This window comes from Schistocerca serialis, chromosome 1, assembly GCF_023864345.2.
Source record: "Schistocerca serialis cubense isolate TAMUIC-IGC-003099 chromosome 1, iqSchSeri2.2, whole genome shotgun sequence".
Taxonomy (NCBI): domain Eukaryota; kingdom Metazoa; phylum Arthropoda; class Insecta; order Orthoptera; family Acrididae; genus Schistocerca; species Schistocerca serialis.
The window spans coordinates 1098055789-1098069899 of NC_064638.1; the positions used below are offsets into that span (position 1 = coordinate 1098055789).

Genomic DNA, 14111 nt, shown 5'->3' on the forward strand with positions numbered 1-14111 from the left:
TGTTTTCGGTTTTCATATCTTCGATCAATAGGTCAACAGAATCCACTATTTCCATGAATTGTTCTATATCGTATTCCGGCACATTGATGAAATATCTTTTAATTTCACTGGGCAACTTCATTTTTATTAATCTGATTATGTCACGATCGGACATTGGCTCGTCCCAGTACCTGGTTTTGTTTATATACTTTTCGAAATATTTGCGTAACGTTCCCATCTTAGGATTGTACATTTCTGGACTGTACAACTCCTTTCGTAGTCTTTCTTGGACGCTATCGGACCAGAATTTTTGCAAGAATGCACCTTCAAACTGTTGCATCGTTAGACATTTTTCGGACACGTCGGTGGCCCACAGTGCCGCGTCACCTTGAATAAAGGAGACCACGAACTGTATTCTTTGTCTTTCCGTCCATGTCCTAGGAAACACATTCCTGAAGCTCTTAATAAATACAACAGGGTGGACATTTCGTTTTTCGCTATTGAAAGGTTGGAATGTCCTGTGTTTTATTACATTGTCCTCTGTTTTGCACGTCTGATTGCTACATTCTGTGACATTCATTACTTCGTGATGTGTGCTGCACGGTATCGCATGTTGTTCGTGCTCATAATTCGCATTAGGTTGCGGTTGCGCACTCGCACCCTGGCTACCGTCAGCGTTATTATAGTAATCAGTGCGCGGAGTCTGATTCATGATCTGTCCGCCACTGTTTACATTGTTTTACAACGCAGACAGTCTCCGCGCGACCTCCTGTTGCCAATTTGGCAACTCCGCAGTCACACGGGACTTCATCTGTGTTAATTCGGCATGTAGTGCGGCAGCGCTGGCGTCAATATTTACACTCGCGGCCGCAGTCGCTTGTTCTACAGCTGTTTTTACGTCGCTTTCAATCTTTGCAGATATCTCGCGATCCTTTACTTCTAGCCATTCATTTAATTCTTTTTCTACTTTTTGAGCTTGCACTTCCAAATATGCGTCAATACTTTTCCGTGCATCTATCTCCACATTATCTACGCGGTTGGTTAAAGTCTGGACATTATCTTCAAGCTTAGCCTGCGATATCTGTAATTTTTGCATCTCGCCGGCTAAGCTTTGCACAAGATCGGGTATTTCTTTGCACGCGTCCCGCATCTCGGCAAGTTCGCTTTGGATACTGTCGAGTTTTGCTTCACTGCGCTGCTCTTGCTCAATGAGCTTTTGCGTTAATTTTTTCTCCTGCTCATGCAACAGCTGAGCCAGTTTTTCGTCTCTTTGTTTTTCCCTCTGTTCTGACATTCTTTCCTTTTCCCTTTCTTTCAGTTCTCTTTGTTGCTCTTGCTCATGGAGCATCTGAGCCAGTTTCTGATCTCTTTCCCTATCTCTTTCTTCTAACCTGCGCAGAAATTCTGCAAATGGGTCTGCAATCGGTGAGCATACTGGTGCCCCACTTAATCTAGCACTCGATTGGCCCCCCTGCCCAGGCAGTGGAGTTGTTACTCTATTCCCATTCTGCTGTGGAGCGTCATTCACCGTCCACAGATCCTCGCCCCCCGCTCCGGAAATTATGTTATCCGAGGCGGTGGCTTGGGATTCGTTTACGTATTGCAAATGATCCTCACTTTCCATATTAACAGAATTTTGTTCTTTTGGTACGGATGCTTTAGGTTGTCCTATCTTACCCATACTAAATTCACTTTAAGCCACTGATGAATCTTTAACACTGATACACACACGATTAATTATCCCCTCCAAAAATAAACACATAAATACACAAAACGAATAATTATCCCCTCCAAAAATAAACACATAAATACACAAAACACCGAAGGTATCTCATGTGCACATGGGTTCGATATTCCGCACAGAGCTACACAGGATGCTTGCACAATAGGCCTTACCTTAATTATTTTTCTTTCTCGCAATCCTTTTTCTTTTCTATACTTTTTCCTCTCCAGATCTCCTCAGGGTGTGGTTTTGTTGTTGTACATGTAAATGAATTCATACAAGCATTAATATTTTACAACAATTAGACACATACATAATTACATTCATTACAATAGAATCATATTAATCGGGCCCCAAAGTTGCGGCGCCAATCTCGCGTCCGTCGGTCGTCGTAATTTAATGTATATATTATTATTGTTATTATTATTTTTTGATTGTTGCCGACTTACGTGGTGGGCCTTCATAAAAATGATGTTTAAGTTGAACAATGTAATAAACTTTTCATATAAATTTCCTCGGCTAGCCAGTTGACGTTAAAGCAAAAGATCTTTAGTTATTAATTACAATTGCGGCCCACACACGCGCGAGAGTATTTTCTTACCTCCGTTAACCATTGTATTGTAGTCAGAGTCCTGGCTCTGGGTCTCGGCTATGCTACTGAAAATAAGAATCTTAAAGCTAAGTATTTCTGCAACTTCGTGCGGCTGTGGAGAAAAATTAATATTATGCTAATAGCAGGCGAGTTTTCCGCTTCCGCTAATTTTTCATAAGTTAATATCGCCACGTAATGGCGTCGTTGGCTGCATCGGCCGCTGCGATTGTTGAGCTGTAAATTACTTGAATGCAGGTTAATTCAAGGAAGGTGGACATGAAATCGGGATCACCTCTTACAAATTAAAAGTGCACAATAATATTAAATAGTTATATTATATGTTTAACTCATACAAATATGCTTACATTTGTCAGCACACGCAAGATGTCCCTCTAGACACATTCAAGAAGTAAGGTCGACTAAAAAAATTAACAAAAGAGTGTAACTTGTCGTCTCTTTAGATCATTCTGTCATAAATTATTTCTTTGCAATCTAAACCTACACAGAGAAATTATTATTTTACGGCTACATGATAAAAATTTGGCACTGGGGACGCTATATGCATATAAAGGTCATACACTGGTGGAATGATTGCAGTTCATTACATTTGCCACTTTTCAAGTGCACTGACGTAGATCATTGTGGATTAATGCATTTAAACGATTCACATCAAACCCCGAAGGTCCTCCTGATCGTGGAGACACTAATGTCCAAACGATCCTCCTTAAAACCAGAAAACCATTTTCTTCTCACGTTCTGTCCAGTCGTATTATCCCTGTACAAGGCACAAATGTTTCTGGCTGCCTGCCCTGCTGTCACCCCTCTATTGAACTCAAGCAGAAGAATATGTTCCGATTTCTCCACTTGGCACTCCATTTTGTAGAACCAATAGCTCCACTTACTATCTTCAAATGATACAGTGACAATATGTAAGGCCGGCCGCGGTGGTCTAGCGGTTCTAGGCGCGCAGTCCGGAACCGCGCGACTGCTACGGTCGCAGGTTCGAATCCTGCCTCGGGCATGGATGTGTGTGATGTCCTTAGGTTAGTTAGGTTTAAGTAGTTCTAAGTTCTAGGGGACTGATGACCACAGTAGTTAAGTCCCATAGTGCTCAGAGCCGCAACAATATGTAAACTCAAATAACAACAATGAGCTACAATTAAGAAATGACTATCGATAACTAGACCGGTAGCAGCCGAAATACCAACACACATAACAAAAACTCTAATAACTTATGCACCAGCCTAATATTTTGGTAGGAATTTTTCCCACTATGGCACGATTGAAGCTTGCACTAAAACCTGTATTTCTTTAGTGTGCAAAGGTCATCCATAGTCTACTCGTCTCTGATATTGATACCATTATTATGCCTTATGAGTCTGACGTGATGGCCTTGATTGCTGCCACCCCGTGATAGAACCATCATGGGAGAGCTTAATGAGACTTAAAGGACTTTTTAACAACTTGATCATGGGTGCTCAATTATGGTTTATTAGTCACGCCAAGGATATTTACGAACAGGCTGTAATTCTACTAGTTAGTAACAGGCAGACCATGGGCATCCGATTATTTTTTATTTCAGTAATTTTTATTTTCACTTGGTTCTGGCTGGCATATGTGAAATCCAGCATCTGTTGTGTTTATTTCTATAATATAGCCTGCCCCGGTTTCCCTGATCACTAGGATGGTTCCAGTTGTTTTACTTTCTTTTATGTTTATGTTACTATTTTCGTGTGCGCTGGTCGTCGTGCTGCACGTCCACACTCGGGTGACGTGGGAGGTGACGTCACAAGAGCAGCGCAACTGTTATAAGGTTGTAATTTCTTGTGCTGAATTAAACTTTCTTCAAATACAACAGCAGAAAGTGACTGAGCAGCCGTTCCTTTATATGGTATACAGTTTGGCGATAGGTTATTAGAATTTGTGTTATTGCCATACATCGTCTGATTTGCCGCAGTAGGACTGTCGTAATAACCACATACTTTGTTGACAGTTAGTGGCATACTTGGAACCATGCCCCTGACTGAAGACAATTCCTATTGTACGGTCGTGATTTGGGAATTTACTTGGTCACACCGTTCTGATGGACCTTTGTTTAAAGTTACTTTTACTTGTTCTAATTCGGATTTTACCGATTTGCCAGCATTGTCTCACTCGAACATAGCGGCTGTGATCATTTCATCTACGACACGCCCTAGTTCTGAATTTAGTTTGTCATTTACCTCTACATCCTTCTGTGAAAGCCATTGTGAAAAATCATCCACATTCTGTTTGCATGGTTCATTTAATTAGTTTTGAGCCTTCACATCTTGTTCTTCTACGTAAGTGTTGACCTTATTTTGTAACTACACAATCAGATCTTTTATTAGTTTTTGATCTTTAGACACGGTCTGTACAGCTTCCAGAAGACCACAATAAGCTTTCTTTAGTTGTGCAACTTAATTTGATAGAGTGTCATACTGTAATGACAATATATTGAAATTAGCAGTCAATTTCTCTCTGTTACCATATTTTTTCGTCAAATCTTTAGACTGTGTTTGTAATTCTTTGGACTGATTTTGAAGTTCTTCATATTGGTTTTGTAATTATTTGGAATGGTTCTCAGATTGCGCTGTTATGTCGTCCCTCATTGTCTTAAAATTTTGGGATACTAGAGCAGTGAGGTCATGTGGATCACCAGCTATGAGTATGTTCCTTTCACTTGAAATATCGCCCTTCGGTACATTTACTATACATAAAACATTATCATCAGATTGATGGATTACACTGCATGAAAGATAACCTAAATGAGTATAATTTTCACAGAATGAATGATCTGTCATAATATCTGCATCAGTTTCAGAGAGCGATCAGGTTCTAAAACTTGTGCATTTTCATCTTCTGTGTTAGCAAACTCGTTCTGTTCAGTGTTAAGCTCTACGTTACTGTCTTCTTGTGCAGTCATTTTAGAAATCTTGTCTATTTTCACCGTAAAATTAATGTAAATTAGAAATATTTTTATAAAATTTTGAATAACTAAGATCTACAGAAGTCCTGGGTATCAATATCCAGTTCAGTATGGCTGGTAAAACAATCTTCAGCAGCACATGCCAGTGTTGATAAAACGTAATGGAGTCAACCCGTCTTGTGACCTACATTCATGTATTCTCATTAACAAGGCCAAAATTTAAAACAGAAGATACTGTTATTGAATGACTTGTACGAAAAGTCCAGTATTATTTATTGTACACACCAGGAAACCTAAAATTACGTGCTGCAGATTGTTCTTACCTCAATACAGTAGTGGTACACTGTCATTCTCAAAATATTTCCTGGACTTGACGAATGAAATTCTCTAGGTTGAACCATCATTTTTCTTCTTTTTTGTTGTTTATTTCTTTCTCCCTTTTTAAATGTGAATTCTCCGTTAGATGTGGCACATGCAACATAGAAAACCAAAGAGTGTTAGGTGATTGTAAGTCTTTTCGCGGTCTCGTCGTTTATAATCACTCTTTCTGTTAAGTAAGTTGTTAATATTGGTTGTAGTGAGTATAAAAGGCAAAAGACAGAAAGGGCTATTCTAATGATGGGATTAACGACGAAAATCTGCGATGCCTATGTTATAGACCTATCTTTAACACAATGATGCGTGACAATGGAAAGACGATAAATCAGTTTTGAGTGTAATAGTTTTGCAATAAAATGGCTCGTAAAGTGGCTTCAGACTTAGTTATCATGCAACTGAATGAAGATAGGTTCGTTTTTAAGAGTGTGACAATCTCAACTGACCCACTGCATCATCATATTAAGACGACCAACAACGAATATTTGCTGAAAAACATTAAAAATTATCAAATGAGGACAAGGAGTAAATTAAATAATGCAAATGAAATAAGTAAATATTCATATTAGTGTAATTCAGCTTATTTGTTTTAAAAGTGTAAGACACCAACTTCTGTTCCATCGTCTCACTAAGACGGCTATGATGGAAGAGAATGCTAAACAGTATTGACATTATCATTTGTCCTAAAAACAAATTCGAAGTGGAAAAAAGTCGTAGGACTTATCTCTGAGATTGGGAAGCTGTAATGTTGATAATAAAACGTGGGTTTACAAGACATGTGACCTTAACATATGACAGTTTAACGGAACTTTGATTTTCCCGCCATTTTAAGCTGTACAATTGCCCCAGAGGCAGTGACCTTGACACTTGTCACAGCAGTGACCTTGAACTGTCGCTTTAAAGGTGAAAGGTCAAAAAACGCATAAATCAGTGAGTCACTACCCTTTTGCCCTATTACTCTCATTAACTGTAAATGTTTAATTTTTTCCCCTTTACGGATTAACTGAGCTGCTTGAATGCCCTAATACCCTTTTATTATTAATTAATCAGATGCTATTATTTACCTTCAATAACATTTAGTTGCAGCAAGTCTTATCCACAGATCAGATAGTAAGAACCACTTACACACAAAGCCTCTGAATTTTTTACTAGTCACAATAAGAATGACTGGTCTCTTAACCGCCAGCAAGTTCGTAAATGAATTGTATAAAGAGAGTTTCACGCCTCTCTTAACCTTCACACATGAAAATGTCTGTTATTGTAGTCAGTGACACGGTTTTTCTACCCTGCCGACTGGTTTCGTTCAGTTACAGAATATCATAGTGGCTGCAGACCAGCCACTTTCAGGTGCTGTGGACAATGTCGTTTTGTTGTCATGGTTACTAGGCTGTTGCGATAAAACACGAAATGCTCACTATTTTATGTTTTTGTTACTAGGACTGTGATCAATAATCTCCGACTCGCACAAATTACCTCACTTGTATTTTAATAATTTTGTAACACACGTCAGAGTGCGACATATTCATTTCTTAAGGCAGTACCTGTCGTGCATATGTACTAACCTCTGTAAACTATTCTTTCAAGTACTTTATCGTGGTATATGTCAAAAACATTGACAGAATGATGATGTTTATTAGTGACTCTAGCATTGTCTACGCAAATCTTCAAGTAATCGTGGACAAGCAGTAAGTATATGAAGTAGAAGAGCACTGGCGCGATAACTCCCGCTGTAGCTGTTGTATGCAGGTACAATCTATCCCCACCACACCACCTTCGAACAGCTTTTTGTTTGTTTTTTGTTTTCCTCTCCCCTCCCCCCTCCTGCCCCCCTTTCAGCCCGCCAGATACGGGTTACGACACGCAATCGTTGTCAGTTTCACGAGTTGATGGCAGTGAATGAATGCGCCGTTTTCTTTCAGCAAGCACACCCTTCAGCAAGGACACAGTACATTGCGGCCTGCTAGAGAGTCATCGCTGTAAACGGCACGATGTCTTTACGTTTCTGTGCTAATGGGGGAAGGTGGCAGGTAAGCAAAGCGACTGGTTTGAAATTTACGACAGTAAGCCGAAAAAATATTCGCGCTAATTCTGGACGATGTTTTATTTATGCATTTATTTTTACTGACAGGATTAGGGTTAGGAGGCACACTCTTACATCTAATGAAAGAGCTTTCTCAAATTCCAATAACGTGATACCAGATTTAGATTCAAACAAATAGCTGCAGAGAGACTACAACTGACATAATCTAAATGTTTCATTGTTAAGGAAAGAAAATTATTACTATAATACGTTTCTGGGCAGTGGAGACAACTGTTAGATTAGGCTGAGAAATATTAACAGTTCTATAATAATAAACTATGAGTCATACAGCCAAGATTTTTAAAAGAATTTTACTAAATCATTTAGGTGAAAAGATAGAAAAGGAGCTGAATGAAGAACAGCATGGGTTTAGGAAAGGAAGAAGCACGATCGACCTGATATTTTCTATCCGTCAACTGACGGAAAAAAGTTGGCAGTATAACAAAAGAATGATATTGTTTTTCAGAGACATAGAAAAGGCATATGACTCAGTTAACAGGGAAAGACTCTGGGAAGAAATGAAGAAGATTGGTATAGTAGATGGATACATTAATGTAATAAAGACAATGTACAGAGGACACAATTGTAGAATTAGAACACCATTGGGGAACTCTGGATAGTCCGAAATAAGACAAGGACTTAAACCAGGAAGTATTCTATCTCCTGTACTTTTTAATGTTGTGATGGAGGGAATGAATAGGGCAGTTAAAGATATAGTAAAAGAAAAAGACAAAAAAGATGATTTTTGCAGATGATATGGTATTATGGAACGATAAAGAGGTAGATGCACAGTTACAACTTGATGTGTGGAAGGAAATAATGAAAAGGTATGGATTAAAAATAAATAAAGATAAGAGTGAAGTAATGGTATTTGAAAGAGACAAAAATGATCAACAGGAATATTACTCTGAACGGAGAACCACTCAAAGTGGTAGACAGTTTCACTTATTTAGGGAGTGAAATATCTAGTGATGGAAGAATAACCAACGAAATGAATAGGCGGTTACAGAAGGGAGGCAATTTCTACCAAACAATAAAACACTTGATTTGGAATAAGGAAGTTTCAGAAAAAGCAAAACTCCTTATGCATAAGAGTTATTACTTCCCTGCTGTCCCCTATGGAGGAGAAACATGGACAATGACAGAAATGGACTGGAGCAGACTGCAAGCAGGGGAAATGAAATTCCTCAGAGCAGTTAACGGAAAAACAAGAATGGACAGAGTAAGGAATGTAAATATTAGAAAGTACCTTAAACAAGAAAGTATGAGAGAAGAACTCGAAAAAAAAGAGACTAATATGGTACGGACATGTGTGGGCAGAGACTCCGCAAAATTATGGAAGAACTAAAGATGGATGGAAAAGACCTAGAGGGCTCCCAAGAACACGGTGGAAAACAGGAGTAAATATCTGTGGAAGGGAGAGGCGTGACCGGGCTGCAAGTGGAGGAAGAAAAGTGGTGGTAGGACCGAGCCAAATGGAGGGGACTCGTCAGCACCCAGACGCGGCAGTAGCTGGGGCGGGATCCGGATATAGATAGATAATTAATAATATGGAAGTAGCCGACACACCAATCTAGCGTCCCTCATGTGTTTCACGAACGGCCCCTAAAAGAAGTATTTGTTGTTCCTGCCTACATGACAGATCAAAAACATTCTTACTCCACAGAGACAGAACTAAAACTTATCTCTTCACAATTTTCACAGGTATTCCGTATAACTGCTATATTATAAGAGAACAATTTATTGGAGGGGTACCTCCCGGTCCGCAGCTCGTGGTCGCGTGGTAGCGTTCTCGCTTCCCGCGCCTGGGTTCGATTCCCGGCGAGGTCAGGGATTTCCTCTGCCTCGTGATGACTGGGTGTTGTGTGATGTCCTTAGGTTAGTTAGGTTTAAGTAGTTCTAAGTTCTAGGGGACTGATGACCATAGATGTTAAGTCCCATAGTGCTCAGAGCCATTTTTTTGGTATCTCCCGGGTATTCATGTCGGTTTTTGACACTGAAGACTTTATTCCGATCAAGCAACACGTTAGTTGCTAAGTACATGCCAGCTGATCCCACCAAGATACTAGTAATCGGGAGACGCACTCAGGTTTTTCATGTTTGTCACACAATGACCGCTCATCCAAGAGGGCAGATCTCTCGACGTAATAATTTCCATTATAATTTCCCAGTAATATGGAATGTGCTGTTCATTTTCTCGTTGGAGAAAAGGTAGGTGTTATTACTTATTTCATACGCAAAGGATTTAAATCTTCATTTAATTACAACATTATAAAAGTTTATCTTCCTGCCACAGTCTATTCAACTTTCCATCTGTTTTTGATCACCGTTGTTGCTTGAATCCAAAAAGCTCTGTGTTATTACTTATTTTATACGCAAAGGATTTAAATCTCCATTTAATTACAACATTAAAAATATTCTATCTTCCTGACATAGTTTATTTAACTACCATTTTGTTTTTGAACCCAGTTGTTGCCTGAGTGCGTTTGATAGAAATGGGATGGAAAATTAGTGTACACAACGAACATAGACAATCAGCCGAGGGTCACAAAAATTGCTGCTCATTTTCCAGAGGAAAATGCCTCATTAATGCAGCCGTATCACAGGAAACGAGTCAGTGACAGGAAGGGACGTAGGCAGTTTAATATGTGACCTTTCGCTTTCCCGGTACATCAGCTATTTTTTGTTAATCTCGGGTGAATACCCGGGTCCAGTCGTTTACGTAACCTACAGGTACCGCCTCAAGATAACGGCAAGATAAGCTGTCAAAATATCGTATTACGTTTACGACGGTACCTTCATGGGCAAACGAGAGCAATACAAAGATAGGTTCGCGTTTAACGCCTCGTGCCGTAGTTACATCATTAATGACGGAGCACCTGCTTCTACGGGGCCTCAGAGAGAAACGAGCATTGAGTCGCCTGTTTTATGAGAACATCAATCTCTTTTCTAACGTTTGCATTTCTCCCCCTTGTTGAAATGTCTCTTATAAAGCTACATTACTGGCCATTAAAATTGCTACACCACGAAGATGACGTGCTACAGACGCGAAATTTAACCGACAGGAAGAACATGCTGTGATATGCAAATGATTAGCTTTTCAGAGCATTCACACAAGGCTGGCGCCGGTGGTGACATCTACAACGTGCTGGCATGAGGAAAGTTTCCAACCGATTTCTCATACACAAACAGCAGTTGACCGGCGTTGCCTGTTGAAACGTTGTTGTGATGCCTCGTGTAAGGAGGAGAAATGCGCACCATCACGTTTCCGACATTCTCCAGATCTCTCACCAATTGAAAAAGTCTAATCAATGGTGGCCGAGCAACTGGCTCGTCACAATACGCCAGTCACTACTCTTGATGAACTGTGGTATCGCGTTGGAGTTGCATGGGCAGCTGTACCTGTACACGCGATCCAAGCTTTGTTTGACTCGATGCCGAGGCGTATTAAGGCCGTTATTACGGCCAGAGGTGGTTGTTCTGGGTACTGATTTCTCGGGATCTATGCACCCAAATTATGTGAAAACGTAATCACATGTCAGTTCTAGTATAATATATTTGTCCAATGAATACCCGTTTATCATCTGCATTTCTTCTTGGTGTAGCAATTTTAATGGCCAGTAGTGTATTTCACAGGAAGTAAATTTCAATTATGGTCGTTAGGTTAATCCCTGTCAAAAACAATCATAAACAGAGAAACAAAACGTTAAAAATTCAACGACCTACTGACACGTTGTAATAACTTTAACATCCTTTATTGTTGGCGACACTGTTGATGTAATCCACTGGTCTTCAAACAATAGCTCGCGGGCCGCATGCGGCCCGAATCAAGTATATGTACTGCCCCTGGTTCTCAGCCGTGTTTTACCCATTGTGTGATTGTTACCCAGAATCTAGTATCTTTTTACAAAGATCTAAATAGCATACAAGTTGTCTTTTCCGAATTTTTGTACGACACAAGAGAACTCTTGACGTTACACGATTGCACTTACTGATAGGACCTGAGTTCTAACCGCCACCACGAAATCTCATTAACTTTACCGATATACCTAGCAAGAAGCGCACGAGGGAAACTCCAAGAGCATGTGAGCGTCGTTCGTGTCAGTCGCGCTTCGGTGCTATTGATCGTTAGACGCGTTAAGTGTGTATGTAGTCGTTCGTGTTGTGATTACTTCTATCAGAATAAATAATGCCTGGTGTACCATCAGAAATACCCTGGTGTCCAAAATTTAAGCAAAAAACCTCTATTTTCCCGTCCTGTGTCTAATTCACGATATGATCATACTAACTGTCAACCACATGTCCGTACCATCGTGTTCAGCACGGAAGATGGCCTTCCGGTCAACGAACAACCATCCCAACGATGACGTCAGAGCGCCTTTGAAACGAGGTATTGTTTCTCGGATAGTCCCACATCCTCAACCGCTGTGTACACAGTCACCAACGGTACAGTATGCCACAGGGAGAGTGCCTACCAGATTCTCTGCTGTGGAGGGCCGTAGAAAGAAAGATGGCTTATCGTGAATCGTTCTGTTGTTTCTCAGTTGAGGCGACAGTTTATAGAGACCGAAACTGTGTCCCGAAGAGCAGCGCAGGGCCGACCATGTGTGACATCAGAAAGAGATGACCGTTATTTGGCTGTAACGGCACGATAGTACAGTCTTAGCACTGCACAGCAACTGGCTCGTGGGGTCGCAGCATGCACTGGACGTGTTGTATCGAAGCAAACGGTGTGCAGAAGGCTTCGGCAGAGTGGCCTTTATTGTCGGAGACCTGCTGTATTTCTACCTCTGACGCCTCCCCACTGAAGGGAACGTCTAGAGTGGAGTCGTCAACATGCCACCTAAACTGTCGAAAAGTGGGCTAATGTCGTTTTCACAAATGGGTTCCATCTGGAGAGCGATTCTCGATGGACTCGCATCTGGAGGGAATGCTGAACACGATTTCTAGACCCATGCATTGTGAAAACAGACCGATACTGAGGAGAATCCCTAATGCGTGGGCACATATTATGTTGACCACTCGAATCCCTCTTTATGAAATGGTACGGGTGAATTGGTGAAGTTTAACTGCTGTCAGGTATCGTGACGGGATCGTGGGACCTCATCTGCAGTTGTTGTGAGGTGCTGTGGGCCCAGACCTCGCATTAATGCACGATAATGCTCGACTCATAGACCACGGGCGGTTGATGTTTTCTTGGAAACGGAAGATACTGCACGCATGGCGTGACCTGCTCGTTCTCCCGACTTGAATCCCATAGAGCATGTTTGGGATGCACTAGGAACAAGGCGTGCATCATGTCAGCATCCAGCAACCGCTTTCCAAGACTGTGAGCAGCTCTGGACGAAGAATGGGCTTTATTGCCTCAACATGAGACTGATGACATCATTCACAGCATGCCACGTCGTTGTGAGGCCTGTATTGCTACCAAAGGTGGTCACATCCCATGCTGAGCATATTGACGAGTTCTCAGAATGTGTGTGCAAATCCGTTACGTTGGAAGAAACGAAGAACATTTTTGTCTACTGTTATGCATGTTGCAGTTATTTAGATATTGTTTACATCGTTTCTACTGAGACCGCCAGAAAAATGTATACCCTCTTTGTCAGGCCTTATCGAGATATCAATATTGTCGTTCGAGTTGAGTAACGAGTGTTTTGTAGTATGGTCTTTGATTCAACAGATGTTAGTACTTTCACCTCAGTATTGAGAAAACAAGATGGCTGGAGCACGCTTGACATTCGAGCAACGAAAATGTTTTGTGAAGTGGTTTTCAAGTTTGATAATGCATCGAAGTGCAACGTCAGTGGAGGCGGGAGTTTGAAACAGAACCGCCAACCCGTCTAGCAAATAAACGCATCGTTGACAAGTTTGAATTGCATGGAACGATTTGTGATATTCACAAAGGAAGGACAAGAAGTCAGTATACAGCTACAAGTCCTGCTTCGACGGCTCTTGTGTTGGAAACATTTTTTAATTCTCCACAGAAGTCTGCTACACAATGTGTACATGAAGTGGGGGTTAGCAGTACAAGTGTAGGAAGAATTCTGAAAGCTGCTAACTGGAAAGTTTGCATTCCACGATTACTGCACGCGATTAATGATGGCGATACCGATCGCTGAATGCAATTTTGCGAATGGTATCAGCAAATGGGAACTGATGACTAACAGTTTGTGGCAAAGCTAGAATGGAGTGACAAGGCTCAATTTAAACTTAATGGAACCGTGAATCGTCATAACAGGGTGTGCTGGCACCGGGAAATCCGCATGTTTATGTGGATAAAGCGTTCAATCTACCAGCGGTTCATGTGTGGTGTGCACTATCATCTAGGGGCTTAGTAGGTTCCTTTATCTTTGATGCTACTGTCACTGGAAAAGTGTACCTCGAGATGTTACGCACATCAATTTTGCCAGGT

The 14111-nt window shown here is 40.9% G+C and overlaps 1 protein-coding gene across 2 annotated transcripts in view; it reads left to right on the forward strand.

Moving 5' to 3' along the window:
* Positions 1–7499: 7499 nt before the first annotated feature.
* Positions 7500–14111, forward strand: part of LOC126416328 (UDP-glucosyltransferase 2-like) — a 348774-nt gene continuing 342162 nt past the window's right edge. For both annotated transcript variants that reach the window (XM_050084014.1, XM_050084005.1), the window contains exon 1: positions 7500–7643. In XM_050084014.1, coding sequence (XP_049939971.1) covers positions 7605–7643 — 39 coding nt within the window. In that variant the 5' untranslated portion in view covers positions 7500–7604. The remainder of the gene's footprint in view (positions 7644–14111) is intronic.